General features: G+C 36.5%; 1 protein-coding gene across 1 annotated transcript in view; it reads left to right on the forward strand.

Moving 5' to 3' along the window:
* The window catches only part of LOC110441870, a gene marked incomplete at its 3' end in the record, with an annotated part of 31,663 nt that extends 18,506 nt beyond the window's left edge, over nucleotides 1–13,157 (forward strand). The window contains exons 2-6 of the mRNA XM_021485151.1: nucleotides 5,917–6,112; nucleotides 6,303–6,435; nucleotides 6,633–6,731; nucleotides 9,381–9,560; nucleotides 12,991–13,157. Of these exons, the coding sequence (XP_021340826.1) occupies nucleotides 5,917–6,112; nucleotides 6,303–6,435; nucleotides 6,633–6,731; nucleotides 9,381–9,560; nucleotides 12,991–13,157 (775 nt within the window). The remainder of the gene's footprint in view (nucleotides 1–5,916; nucleotides 6,113–6,302; nucleotides 6,436–6,632; nucleotides 6,732–9,380; nucleotides 9,561–12,990) is intronic.
* Between the last annotated feature and the right edge of the window lie 2,402 nt (nucleotides 13,158–15,559).

A 15,559-nucleotide genomic window follows, 5' to 3' on the forward strand; every position in this document is an offset into this window, starting at 1 on the left:
TTTTGGTTGTAGAAGCAGTATCACTAGCAATATTAATGGTGAGGGTGGTTTTAATAGTTGAGGTTTTGGTTGTAGAAGCAGTATCACTAGCAATATTAGTGGTGAGGGTGGTTGTAATAGTACTGTTTATGGTTGTAGAAGCAGTATCACTAGCAATATTAATGGTGAGGGTGGTTTTAATAGTACTGGTTTTAATTGTAGAAGCAGTATCACCAGCAATAGTAATGGTGAGGGTGGTTGTAATAGTACTGGTTATGGTTGTAAAAGCAGTATCACTAGCAATATTAGTGGTGAGGGTGGTTGTAAAAGTTGGGTTTTATTTGTAGAAGCAGTATCACCAGCAATATTAATAGTAAGATTGGTTGTATTGGTTGTACTAGTTGAGGTTTTGGTTGTAGAAGCAGTATCACTAGCAATATTAACGTTTAGTGTGGTTGTAATAGTCGAGGTTTTGGTTGTAGAAGCAGTATCACTAGCAATATTAATAATGAGGATGGTTGTTATAGTCGTGATTTTGGTTGTAGAAGCAGTATCACTAGCAATATTAATAGTGAGGGTGGTTGTAATAGTTGAGGTTTTGGTTGTAGAAGCAGTTTCACCAGCAATATTAATAGTGAGGGTGGTTTTAATAGTCGTGGTTTTGGTTGTAGAAGCAGTATCACTAGCAATATTAATGATGAGGGTGGTTGTAATAGTACTGGTTATGGTTGTAGAAGCAGTATCACTAGCAATATTAATGGCGAGGGTGGTTTTAATAGTCGTTGTTTTGGTTATAGAAGCAGTATCACTAGCAATATTAATAATGAGGATGGATGTTATAGTCGGGTTTGGGTTGTAGAAGCAGTATCACTAGCAATATTAGTGGTGAGGGTGGTTGTAAAAGTCCTGGTTTTAGGTGGAGAAACAGTATCACTAGCAATATTGATGGTGATGGTGGTTGTAATAGCTGGGTTTTAATTGTAGAAGCAGTATCACTAGCAACATTAATGGTAAGGGTGCTTGTTATGTAGGCTTTAGCGATGGCGATGGTGGTGAAAACGATTAAATGATCAAAATTAGTAGCAGTTTTGGAGGTTTGGTTTTAATTTGAAGCATGGTATTATTTTCAGAAAATATGATATAACGGTTATAAAAACAATGTAACATAATAATTATGTCGATGTTAGCAATAGAATTATTAAGAAAATTTAAAATGGCGGCGTTGATATCATTTTCATTACTTATCATACACATTTTATTATTTACAAAAATCACTAAATAACGTATAAGTGTAAAACATTGACATTAAGTATTATTAGGGCAAAAACCAGAGTTTGTATATATCACCATATTACTAAGCATGTCTTCCATAAAACCATGCAAAATTGTCCAGATGCAATATTCTTCAAATTGATTCATAATTAGCAGATATGTTGCTTATGGTGAAACAACTTCTCATGCAAAACACTTTTCAAAAATATTGAACCACTTGGATTTTATGCTACAAAATCTGAAAATAGATTATTACATAGAAAAATGACTCATTTTCAAGACAAATTAAGGTTTTTAGAACGGATTTTTTTCCTTACAGTTACTTAGTAATTGTTACTCATACATTAACTACTTAAAATGTCATCTTTTATATAGGAAAATATAATGAAACATTAATGGTATAAGCTTTTGTAGTCATCAATATGACACATATTCAAAAATTGCTGACTCAGCAAAATTTACCAACTTTCTACAGCTCAGAAACTCTAAGGTAGGTATTTTTTTCAATGAAACCAGTTCTTTTAGTAAAACTTGGTCATAAAACTAAAAAAATTACAAAATCCAGTGACGGCAAATAATCACAGGATGTGAAATCAATAATTCAAAAAGGGATATTTATGATATTTTGTTGTTTTCAGTTTTTTTTTACCTGAATATAGTACATTTTTTTAATCATTTAGATGAAAAGAAACCCTAAAAATATTTTAGAATGAATGCATATATCATATTTGAATAAATTTCATTTAAATTACATGAAAAAAATCAATATCAGTGATAAAATGCTGAATTTAACACTAGAGGTCCCTTGAGCCTGTTTTGTCCAACCTCCTTTAATTTCCTAGTGCCAAATTTAACTAATCTATATGTGCATGAATTTGATACATATTCATGTCTACACCTAGGTATGTCTGAATAGAAGATTGGTCATGATTTCCCCATCAGGTTAAAAACATTTTTTTTAACTATGGCACCATGTTTTTCATACATATTGACATTAAAAAACATCTAGCTTGTGTTTTATAATAAGTTCTGTCATACCTGTATTTACTTTGCCTGGAACAATATTTTCAAGCAGCATATAGTATTTTAGTGCAGTGTATTTGGAAGAGCGAATGTGATATTTTTTGTTTAATTTTATTATTATATCTGCCATAAGGCTCAATATATCTTTTTTAATTTGAATTGATATGGTGCACAAAGACAATACAAAACAAGATGACTGCATTGTGGATAAACTTCACAAATTTCATACCCTTCCCCATATTCAAAATGACAAGTCTATCTTCTTTAATGGGAAACCCAAAAAATCCCTAGGTCTGAAACTAAAAATATAATAGGATGTGCATTATGGCATTCTGAAATAAAGATTCTCTGGAAAATTTATGGAAATAACTGATAACACCTGATAAGCAGCTGGTTATAAAATAAATGCACATATTTAGAATCTGAGATCAGTATTGTTTACTTTGAGTATACAGGTTTTTCATATATAACATGTAGATAAGGGAAGTCAAACATTGATGAGAATGATATACTTTACTAAAGGCTTGGATCAGAATTATAAAGTCAGAATACATTTAAAAACAATAAATACAATATTTTAAGGTTGGAAAGATACAGCAACATTGAGCCAGGGTATGTGCTACAGCTTTCCAAACTTAATTGTCACAAAATTAAATTAACAATTTTCATTTTAGAGGCTTTTCTGTTTAATTCTACATTGCAATGTAAATCACCCCATGCTTGCCCCCACCCCCCTGTATATGATGTGTGTCTTGAGTGTGTCTACAACCATACCCCCCCCCCTATCACTTATGGAGGGGTTAATGGCCCTAAAATCGAACAATTGCTTGGAACTCGATTATGTACAACAAGAAAATTAATTTGACAGGTGAACAGACAAATGGTCAGCAAATGACCAATATTCCTTAGCTTTTCAGTTTATACTTACTGGGATAATTAAGTGATAAATGAAAGTAAACAGTAAAAAAACAATCTAATCAAAACTATAGATCTTGAATTTTGTTTGTGTGCTACAGCATCAAGATGCGGTAGCATAAAGAACAAAATTTAAGATCTAGTTTTAATTAGTTTGGTCAAAGACAGACAATATACAAATATGTTACCAATGTTTTAAAATATTTTAAGAAGATTTTTTTTTTTTTTAGTTAACTTACCAATATCATTCTCTAAGTTTGTGCTGATAGAAAGGCCGTCCTTGTTTTTACTTGAGCATGGTTTGCAAATTCCTGGAAAATGAAAATACTTTTGAAGAGCTTGAAGAGTTTAAGCCGAGAAATATAAGCTTCACTTTTGTTTCTTCTATTCAATTTCATTTTTTTATCAAATGTAAAAGCGGGCATTTTTTTCCTCACAAATTAGTAGCTAGAGCAGTTGTAAATGACAGCTAATCCCCTCGCCCGTAAATTATTTTACAGTGTTTTAGATCTGAACCTTAACGCAAAACTTAACCTAGGTCACTCATGAATAAAATGTAGGTCAGGCTGACCCCATTTTCATATGGACCTTTTTCTTTTTCAAAGACACATCCACTATGGAGGTTTATTATTTTCCAAGACTCCATTGGTCGAGGGGATGATAAGATTTTTTTTTGTTAACTAGCAAACAAAGTACGTAACATGTATGATGAAGCAGATTTTAACTTTACTTTTTATTTCAGGGGCCTATAGCTGTGTCTATAAAATTGTGAAAAATTGTGTATTTGAAAATTACATGAGATAATCATGTTTACACATTCCAGGAGTACATGTATCTATATCTATCAGAATCTGTATGGTTTCATTGTCGATATCAATACTGCTTTTTAGAAAGTGAGGAGCAATTTTTGGAAATTTGAAAAGGTTAACTTCATGAACGATGTCTTTTAAGAGAAAATTGACATAGTACGTGATCCAACTGGTGTTACTTGTCTAGTCCTCAGCCAATATTCCTTACAGAATGATGGTAATGTCCCCCGGTCTGCTTCGGCTTTACTGAACTCTGGGTGGTCAGGAGGGATGCATTTTACTTTGCTCCTTTTCCAGTAAACACCAAAAAATCTCTATGTGTCTGGTATATTTTTAAACTAAGGGACTGACGATCAACTGTGAAAATACCACTTCTATACAAAATAAGCAGGGACTCTGGACATTTAATGAATTTTAACTTTTGATCTTCAGCCTTCTCTAAACTCTGGTATGCTCTGAGATGTACTGTTGTGTCCTTACCACAGTCATCAATGTTATAGAGAACAGTGTTGTCTTGGTATCTATTTGATTTTTCACATAGTATATGAGAAAAGTTGGAGAAATCACATTTAGCCATGATCGTCTACAGTCTGACATTTCTTTTATTTGTTGTTGTCTGCACCACTGGATCAAAAGGATCAATAAAATACCAAATATGTCTGAAGAATCAAATTAATAACACATTAATTTTTTAAAGAACATAACCTTATTTTAAAGCCTGATATTTTTTTTATTATTTGAACTGTCAAAATGTCAAAATTGTAGCATTAAATCCTTATTTAGTTACAAATAAAGGTGAAATTTCAGTGCAAATGTATGCACATTTCATCCATAAATTGCTATATTGAATTAAATTTGCCATCACAATTTTGTTTTATATCATTTACTTTAATAACTTATCTTTTTTAAGCATCTAATTCCATTCATTTGTATTAACTACCTTAAGTGATTTTGCTAAAAGTAGTCGCATGATTTTTAAAAGTTTTAAAACACAAGTTTCCCTTTAAAAAAACAAACAAATTTACATTTATAAATGTTCTGCAAACAATCATCTTACTCTTCAATTATGTTTGAACAATTAGTCTTGAGTTTGACTTATTGTTCCTAGGTACTTTTATTATCATGTTTTTTCTCAATTTTTGAAAAGTTCGTATATCAACTGTTACTAAAAATAGATACATAATTTATGATTTTTTATTGATTATTTCTAACTCCGATATGTTATCATTACTGTTTGCGTTATATCAGAAACATCCATCTGGACGTTTATTACCATTTTGCATGGTTTTATGAAAGACATGTTCCTAAGTAGCTTACAATACTTTGTCATATATCAGTAGATACATATGTGTCATGTAAGCGTAAACATCATATTATATCTCTCCCTCTACCGTTGAAGAGGTTTCATGTTGAATTAGGACAACTTTGCAAATGTCTCGATTTCATTAAGCCATAATTTTCTGAAAGCTGTTACTGAAAGTCATGTTACTTCTAAAGTGAATCGTCATAAAATCTGGAACCCTTTTTAGAAGCTTCGCAGCTTCATCAGCTACATGTATAAAGAAATTAATTGTCACAATCGTCCCATGTTCATTCTTATATGTATGTCATAACACTGAGAGATAGACTATATATCATTTCATCATTCGTTCATTATCCTGCCGTGGTAACAAGTGATACATAACCAAAATATCATAGAAACGAGAAAGGTGTTTTAAAACAATTTTCTGATAAACAGCAAACCAATGGAGTATTTATCGTTACACCAATTAATATGAACAGAAAAGTATACCTGGTTCTATATAAACATAAGCAGTGACAACGAACTCTTATTCGAGAAAATTGTGTTAAATGCATATTTCTTGATAGGATAGGCCTATTGATTGAATTGTAAAAGTCAATATTTTTGTTTTTGCAGAATGCGGGTATTGATCAGTGTGTTGTTTGCGTCTACGGTATGGGGATACCGACATCTGCAGGACGAGATTCCTAATGGAGGAGGGGTGCCACACCCGTGTAAGACTAACTACATATGGGGAGGCGTCGGGCATCTGGACCCCCACGGAGGAGGTGATATAAATCCGTTTGGTTTGGACTTTAAGAACGCTGGAATGGTACGTTAATGTAAATGAATTGTAAATGCATTTAAAAACACACACATTCCGTTCATTTTTGAAAAGAATAACTCTAATGCCAATGAATCTTAATATCGAACGCAGACAGTGTTTTACCATAAATTATTTCAGCTAAAACTGCTGAAGGTTTGTTGAAACAGTTTAAACACCACGCGTTACGTATTAACAGAAGTGGACAAAATTCCTGTGTGAGATGGACTCTGACAAAGATGGGAAAACTAATGGGGAGGAACTCGGAGACCCGGATTGTGTATGGACCAAAGGAAATATCCCAACAGCCACCATTGACATCAGTCACCCAGGTCTGTTATACACAGTACTTCTTTATTGATTTCATCATATTATACACATGAATAGTCTCAAATTAATATAATGCCAATTCATCTTTCCGTTGCCAATTTGATAGTTTGGCATCGAAATGAAAATTCACTATATTTGCAGCTGATCGCAACTTTAGGTCTAATTGACACGCGTGATTTACGTGTTGTTTTATTGGTAGGTGTTTGCACCCCACACTCAGCTCCCGCCTGCCAAGCAGTCAACAGCTGGATCGACTGTCGGATCGGAGATCTGCAATGTGATGCGCTTAGCGAAGTTGGTTAGTACCACAACTTGATTTCCATTATATTTATGTTCAGCCAAACACAATATTTCGACCGTAACATTGTGATGAAAGGTGGGGGTCAACATTTGGCCCCCACTTTGATTTCTTGTATTCTTTTGCCATATGTAGATACATAAAAATGATCAATAACTGCATAAATGATTATTCATAATTGCTACTGATAACCGAAGTGGACCTCCTTGCATAACATTATGTTTGGTGACGGTGGTTACCTAACAAAATGACAGATAAATGTCACAGGCGAATGTTATTTTGAAAATGAATTATGAAAGTGTACAGTTTATAATAATTCTGTTATTTTGATACTAAATATGACACATTGGTATACTTGAAGTAAGCGTAGTGATACTTTTAAAAAGAAAAACATGCAAAAGTTTCACAAAATTTAAGATTTAACCAACATTGTCAACTTGCCTATATATAATTACAATGGTAGTCTATGTTTTAAACTTCTTAAAAACTACCCATATATGTATTCTGTCTACAGAATCATTTTTATATAATATCAAAACCGGTAAAGTTCATTTTTAGCATGCCAAACATGATCAATGCCCAATTTCACATAATCTTGACGATTTGATTATCAATGTTTCTTATGGTAAATACCGATACATTTTCTGTTTTTGTATCATACCAAACCACTTTATTATTTTACGCATGTTTTAAATTTATGCGCAGCAGTAATAACTCATGAATATGTATTCTATCAAAGTAATCTTTCCTCTGGAGAACTACTTAAGGTTATGATTGTGTTATAGACAATGATATGCAATTGTATAAAAACAATAAAAAAGACTTAATATTAAAACTGTTATGCACTTTATCATACTTCCCGCAAAGAAGTTAGGGAGGGGGATATTGGAATCAGCTTGTCCGTCCCCTTGACCGTTCATAGAAAACGTTTGTCCGGACAACTCCTTCTAAAGTAGTGGACCAATTTCAACGAAAGTTTCCATATATGATAACTAGCACCTGCAGTTGTGCATCCAGGCATTATATTTTCATTCTGGCCGTTTTCTTACATAGTGATGGCCCTTTGTTAAAAAATCCTTGTCCGGATATTTCCTCCAAAACTAAGGGGTGAATTTCAACGAAAGTTTTCAGATATGGTAACTACCACCTGATGGTGTGCATCCGGGTATTATTGTGTTCAATCTGACCCTATTTAAGAGTAATTGCCCTTTGTTGAAAAATACTTGTCCAATCAACTCCTCCAAAACTATGGTGCCAATTTCAATGACTGTTTACAGATATGGTAATTACTCCCTGATGTCGTGCGTCAGGGTACGTGCATCAGGGGAGTACTTTGTTCATTTAGACCTTTTTTAAGGAGTTATGACCCTTTGTTAAAAATCTTTGACTTGACAACTCTTCCTTTACTACTAGGACGATTCAGCAAAACTGGTTCATCTGGGCTACAAATGTAACACGATTTGGTATGGAAGTATGTTTTGGCATAGAGGGGGAATACAGGAAGTATGTCAGTGACATATATACTTAAATAATTACTGGTGGAAGACTATGGATTGCTTTGCAATGCTTTGCCTTAGTTAGACTTAAACTTACAGTTCTGGCTTATATATGAGCTGGGCTATTAGTTAGTCCTTGGCTTACAGTTCTAGTTATTATTCTTTCTTTGTTTTTGCTTATTGCCATTCATTAAACAAAGTATGAAGGAATATTTCTTGATTGATATCGTTAACTTCTAACAAATAAAGCAAGGAAAGATATCCTTGTCCGACTCCCCATACAAAAATATGTTTAGTACATTTGGTTTTTGTGACCTTGAACGAAGCTCAAGGTCATCACAGTTTACAAAACTTAAATCCATTCACATGAACAACCTACTTGCCCAATATCAAGATCCAATGACCTTTGGTCATGAAGAAACACAAATTAAAGAAAAAGTGGAAAGAAAGCTCTGTCTTTCTTTTTTGGAATCAAAAGTGTTAAATTTACCAGTTGTCATGTTTTTGGAAATTCCTGATGTTGAAAGATATTATTGGTAGTCAACTTTTAATCAAGCATGAAAAATAGACTACTTTTACAACTGTTTAAATTAATGTGTCAAAAATGGAGATTTTCTCATTAATAATAAAATTTCACATATTTTCTGCTTTAATCTTCAATAAAAAGAACAATTCTTTCTTGAAATAATATAATATTCGGTATCAAAATAACAGTATGAATATGTTGCACACGATGATGATGTAATTTGATAGTAATTTTGTCATTTAAATGCTCTAGGAGAATTGTATTACCACACTTTTAACACCCACACAGTTGTAAGTCAATGAGGTCCCATTTTTTCATAACATGAATTCTGAAACTAACTGTGCCTGATTTAAGCTTCCTATACCCATACCTTTACCCATACCTTTTTGGATTTATCTTGTTTTGAAATTCCAAGTGGGGCCGATGCTAATGTTAAATCTCCATAGACGTTGACCCTACCTTTTATGAAAGACATGATAAATTATTCTCTCATTACTATTTACAGACATCTTTTTGTATGAGCGCGTACAAATTGCGACAGTTTAACTTTTAATGTTTCGTTGTAAATTTGATTCTCCTAAAGCAAATGTTCACCTCATGAACAATAAGGATGAATGTACATTTTAGGAATGAGGAACATCACGTTGAGATTTCCTGAGACCACCGTGCCCTCTGACAAGACAAACTACTTGTGTATGATTTTTGACCTACCGACAGACGGCGACTACCACTTTGTAGCCATGGAACCATACATCGACAATGTGAATGTTATGCATCACATGCTTCTATATGGCTGTGAAAATCCAGGTAAGACAAAGCAACAAGAGATTACCGAAGCGTCAACAAAACCATAATCCAAACTCAAAATCGATAAAACTAGGTAAAATGTGAACGAATGACATTTTCCATGGAGACCCTTGAAAACGTATAAGACCAGGTGCTCCGGAAGGGTAAACGTCATTTGCTTCATCGAAGATGCCCTCATGTAAATCTAGGTAAAATCCAAGGAATGAAATTCCTCACATCGAGAACCCAGGTGGTGGCAACAAAACAAAAATACATACTAATGAGCATAATAAAACAAATCGACCTTGATATGACAAAAAAATAGCATTCTTCCCTATATCCCTTCGACATCATAATGGCGACTATTGGCGACCATGGCAAGCTCTTGAATACCGAATACAATGAGACATGTCGGTTGGGAATGCAAGAAAGGTAAAGTTCACAATTGGAATGTCGAAATCGTCACGCTTATCGTACTGGTTAGTAGTCAGAGTCCGTCTAAGAAATAATAATAATAAAAAAATGCAATATCGCTATTTGTTATAGCATTGATTTAATCAGCATCATTTTATCCATATTTTTACTTACTTCTCCCTTCGTTCATACATCGATGACACCATTCTGTTTGTCTGTGACGCATGTGGCAGTTATACCAATAGGTCTACTACTCTATGCAGTGTATTGCTTTAATAAAATGACCTCAATGACACATCAAATTTACAATTTTTGGTTACAACAAAATATCTAGTTTGTATCAGTATTTTATGTGAATCGTGACTGAAAAGCATCCACATGGCCAAGGCCAACCTCTCGGGCAGATAGTCCACCAGCACAGTAAGGCCAGCCTCAGGGACTGATAGTCTACCAGCACAGTAAAGCCAACCTCACGGGCAGATAGTCCACCAGCACAGTAAGGCCAACCTTAGGGACTGATAGTCTACCAGCACAGTAAGGCCAACATCTCGGGCAGATAGTCCACCAGCACAGTAAGGCCAACCTTAGGGACTGATAGTCTACCAGCACCGTACGGCCACCCTCAGGGACTGATAGTCTACCAGCACAGTAAGGCCAACCCCAGGGACTGATAGTCCACCAGCACAGTAAGGTCAACCTCAGGGACTGATAGTCTACCAGCACAGTAAGGCCAACATCTCGGGCAGATAGTCCACCAGCACAGGAAGGCCAACCTAAGGGACTGATAGTGTACCAGCACAGTAAGGCCAACCTCAGGTACTGATAGTCTACCAGCACAGTAAGGCCAACATCTGGGGCAGATAGTCCACCAGCACAGTAAGGCCAGCCTCAGGGACTGATAGTCTACCAGCACAGTAAGGCCAACCCCAGGGACTGATAGTCCACCAGCACAGTAAGGCCAACCTCAGGTACTGATAGTCTACCGGCACAGTAAGGCTTACCTCAGGCAGATAGTCCACCGGCACAGTAAGGCCAACCTCAGGGACTGATAGTCTACCGGCACAGTAAGGCCAACCTCTCGGGCAGATAGTCCCCCAGCACAGTAAGGCCAACCTTAGGGACTGATAGTCTACCAGCACCGTACGGCCACCCTCAGGGACTGATAGTCTACCAGCACAGGAAGGCCAACCCCAGGTACTGATAGTCCACCAGCACAGTAAGGCCAACCTCAGGGACTGATAGTCTACCAGCACAGTAAGGCCAACCTCAGAGACTGATAGTCTACCAGCACAGTAAAGCCAACCTCTCGGGCAGATAGTCCAACAGCACAGTAAGGCCAACCTAAGGGACTGATAGTCTACCAGCACAGTAAGGCCAACCTCAGGTACTGATAGTCTACCAGCACAGTAAGGCCAACCTCAGGCAGATAGTCCACCGGCACAGTAAGGCCAACCTCAGGGACTGATAGTCCACCAGCACAGTAAGGCCAACCTCAGGTACTGATAGTCTACCGGCACAGTAAGGCTTACCTCAGGCAGATAGTCCACCGGCACAGTAAGGCCAACATCAGGGACTGATAGTCCACCAGCACAGTAAGGCCAACCTCAGGGACAGATAGTTCACCAGCAGAGTAAGGCCAACCTCAGGGACAGATAGTTCACCAGCAGAGTAAGGCCAACCTCAGGGACAGATAGTTCACCAGCAGAGTAAGGACAACCTCAGGGACTGATAGTCCTCCAGCACAGTAAGACCAACCTCAGGGACTGATAGTTCACCAGCAGAGTAAGGGCAACCTCAGGGACTGATAGTCTACCAGCAGAGTAAGGCCAACCTCAGGGACAGATAGTTCACCAGCAGAGTAAGGGCAACCTCAGGGACTGATAGTCTACCAGCAGAGTAAGGCCAACCTCAGGGACTGATAGTCCACCAGCACAGTAAGGCCAACTTCAGGGACTGATAGTCTACCAGCAGAGACGGAACTAATCGTCTTTTCCCCAAAGTGTCAGCAAATAATTGCTCTCCAGCGCAAGGTTGGTGCCAGAACTATTGAGACTGTTCCAGCTGTTGAAAACCTAGGGGTATAATTTGACAGTTCTCTGAACATGGAGAAACAAGTGAACGCTATTGCCAAATCCTGTTACTACCAGATCAGGAACATCGGCTGTATTCGGCAGTTTCTAACTGCAGATACATGCAAGATTTTGGTGCATTCACTTGTTACCTCTTGGTTGGGTTATGGTAACGCCCTGCTCTGTGGTATATCTGACAAACTAACTAGTCGTCTGCAGAGGGTCTAGAACACTGCAGCACGGCTAGTTACTCGTACTCGAAAGAGAGAGCACATCACACCTGCGCTTTATTCGTTGCACTGGTTACCTGTACGATACAGGTCGCAGTACAAAATTCTGGTATACACATACAAGGCACTGAATGGAACAGCTCCTCAGTACCTGGAGGAGCTTGTTACCCTGTATCAACCGTCAAGATCACTGCGGTCGGAGTCAGAATCTTTGTTGTGTGTCCCAAAATATCTCGTACTGTGACCTACGGAAACAGATGCTTTGGTAGGGTTTCGGCTACGTTGTGGAATAGCTTACCATCTGCTATTAGGAAGTCAAATACCCTGGCCAAGTTCAATAGGGACATAAAAACTCACCTCTTCACGTCTGCATTTTAGAATATTTGCAAAGACGTCATGTAAATACCACCCTTTTATTTGTTCAATTATGTGCACATTGCTTGTTAAGTGTATGAAAGTGATTGCAAGCCTTTGTTGTTTGTTTTCACAATTATAACCATTACTATTATCCATATGTTGTAAAGCGCCTTAGAGTAATTTTACAAATTATATAGGGCGCCATATAAATGTTGTATATTATTATTATTATTATTATTATCCTCGGGGACTGATAGTCCACTAGCAGAGCACGATCAACCTCTAGGGCTGATAGTCCACCAGCAGAGTCAGCTACCTTTTGGTTTTAAAAGTATATAATTTAAAAACATTTATTTTGAAATTTGGCGCATTATATTTCAGACGCGGCTACGCAGGACATGACCAAACCTAGTTCATGTGGTATGTCCATTACGACCCAGTGTACGAATCTCCTCGCCGGCTGGGGTATCGGCTCCAGTGGTTCTTGTTATGACAAGGAGGCGGCAGTGAGAATAGGGCAAAATGGGATCAGACAAGTCGTATTGCAGGTATAGATACATTTTTACATACACAGCAAATTCAAATAAATCACTTCAAGATGTTCTTTCTTTTCTACGTGTTCAATAAAAAGCTGCAGTCCATTCGACCAACCAAGCGAAGGGACATCTCAGAAATATCCCAAATACACATTGTCTATGTGTTAACAAATTTAATATTATTAGGCATATGTGTTAATTCCCAGTTATAAAGCTCTGGTGTAATATACATGTATTTGGATATTAAAATAGCATGCACGGCTGTTTCAACATAGCAAAGGGTTGTTGGTAAATAATTGCTTTCACCTCCCACATTAATTAAAGGAATTTCTGTTTCCTTTCATTTGCGGTTAACGATAATCACATAGATATATAAATATACATTATAATTTGTGTAAGTTAAGTTATCTCAAAGCGTCCAAAAATCGACAGCAATCTATAACTGCCATTAAAAGGAAATTTACATTCCAATTTATTATGATAGCTTTATTGGGATAATTTAGAACAACTGAAAGTAACTCCCTCCAAAAAGGTAACCTTGGATTATCATTCTAGGAAATTATTGAGTAAAATGCATTTCAAAAACAATTAAAGTAATATGTATGACTGTACTGTATCACGTAGAATATCAAACCGAAGGTGTAACTGTAAAGGCGGTCGTTACAGGGTCCCGAGGTAACATCGATGATGCACAATCGGAAGACGCGAGTTCAATGTGCCGTATACCCCGAAATACCAAATATGATCAAAAGTCGACACCTAAACAGAATATAGTTTCTGGTTGCCATCTAATTCATTAACAGACTGTTATCATATTCCTACGTATCAAATTTGAGTGAAATCTACTGAAAAATTTCGATCAGACATAATAATGATTTGAAAAATAAAGAGAAGAATTACCTGTATAGAAAATCTGTTTGTCTATGTAAGAAAGCCAAACTGAACCACATGTCAATTTCGTAATTTTAGGTTTAATGTAACTGAGGTCAAAAAAGGTAAACGTGTTCTGAAACATGTATATAAATATCGGCCAATGGGCAAGGTCATAGTGTTCTGAAACATGGATGTAAATAACAGCCAATGGACAAGGTCAAAGTGTTCTGAAAAAGGGATTTAAATAACAGCCAACGGGCAAGGTAAAAGTTTTCTGAAACAGGTATATAAATAACAAGCAATGGGCAAGGTTAATGTGTTCTGAAACATGAATATAAATAACAGCCAATGGGCACGGTAAAAGTGTCCTGAAACAGCTATAAAAATAACAGCCAATGGACAAGGTCAAAGTGTTCTGAAAAAGGGATTTAAATAACAGCCAGTGGGCAAGGTAAAAGCGTTCTGAAACAGGCATATAAATAACAGCCCATGGGCAAGGTCAAATTGGTCTGAAACAGGTATTTAAAAAACAGCCAATGGGCACGGTAAAAGTGTCCTGAAACAGCTAGATAAATAACAGCCAACGGGCAAGGTCAAAGTGTTCTGTAACATGTATATAAATAACAAGCAATGGGCAAGGTTAACGTGTTCTGAAACATGGATATAAATAACAGCTAGTGGGCAAGGTCAAAGGGTTCTGAAACAGGCATATAAATAACAGCCAAAGGGCAAGGTCAAAGTGTTCTGAAACAGGTATATAAATAACAAGCAATGGGCAAGGTTAACGTGTTCTGAAACATGGATGTAAATAACAGCCAATGGACAAGGTCAAAGTGTTCTGTAACATGTATATAAATATCGGCCAATGGGCAAGGTTAATGTGTTCTGAAACATGTATGTAAATAACAGCCAATGGACAAGGTCAAAGTGTTCTGAAAAAGGGATTTAAATAACAGCCAATGGGCACGGTAAAAGTGTCCTGAAACAGCTATATAAATACCAGCCAATGCGCAAGCTCAAAGTGTTCTGAAAAAGGGATTTAAATAACAGCCAATGGGCAGGGTAAAAATATTCTGAAACCTGTATATAAATAACAGCAAATGGGCAAGGTCAAATTGGTCTGAAACAGGTATTTAAAAAACAGCCAATGGGCAGGGTAAAAATATTCTGAAACCTGTATATAAATAACAAGCAATGGGCAAGGTTAACGTGTTCTGAAACATGTATGTAAATAACAGCCAATGGACAAGGTCAAAGTGTTCTGAAATATGTATATAAATAACAAGCAATGGGCAAGGTTAATGTGTTCTGAAACATGGATGTAAATAACAGCCAATGGACAAGGTCAAAGTGTTCTGTAACATGTATATAAATAACGGCCAATGGGCAAGGTAAAAGTGTCCTGAAACAGCTAGATAAATAACAGCCAATGGGCAAGGTCAAAGTGTTCTGAAACAGGTATTTAAATAACAGCCAATGGGCAAGGTAAAAGTGTCCTGAAACAGCTATATAAATAACAGCCAATGGGCAAGGTCAAAGTG

Source organism: Mizuhopecten yessoensis, unplaced genomic scaffold, assembly GCF_002113885.1.
Source record: "Mizuhopecten yessoensis strain PY_sf001 unplaced genomic scaffold, ASM211388v2 scaffold716153, whole genome shotgun sequence".
NCBI classification, from domain to species: domain Eukaryota; kingdom Metazoa; phylum Mollusca; class Bivalvia; order Pectinida; family Pectinidae; genus Mizuhopecten; species Mizuhopecten yessoensis.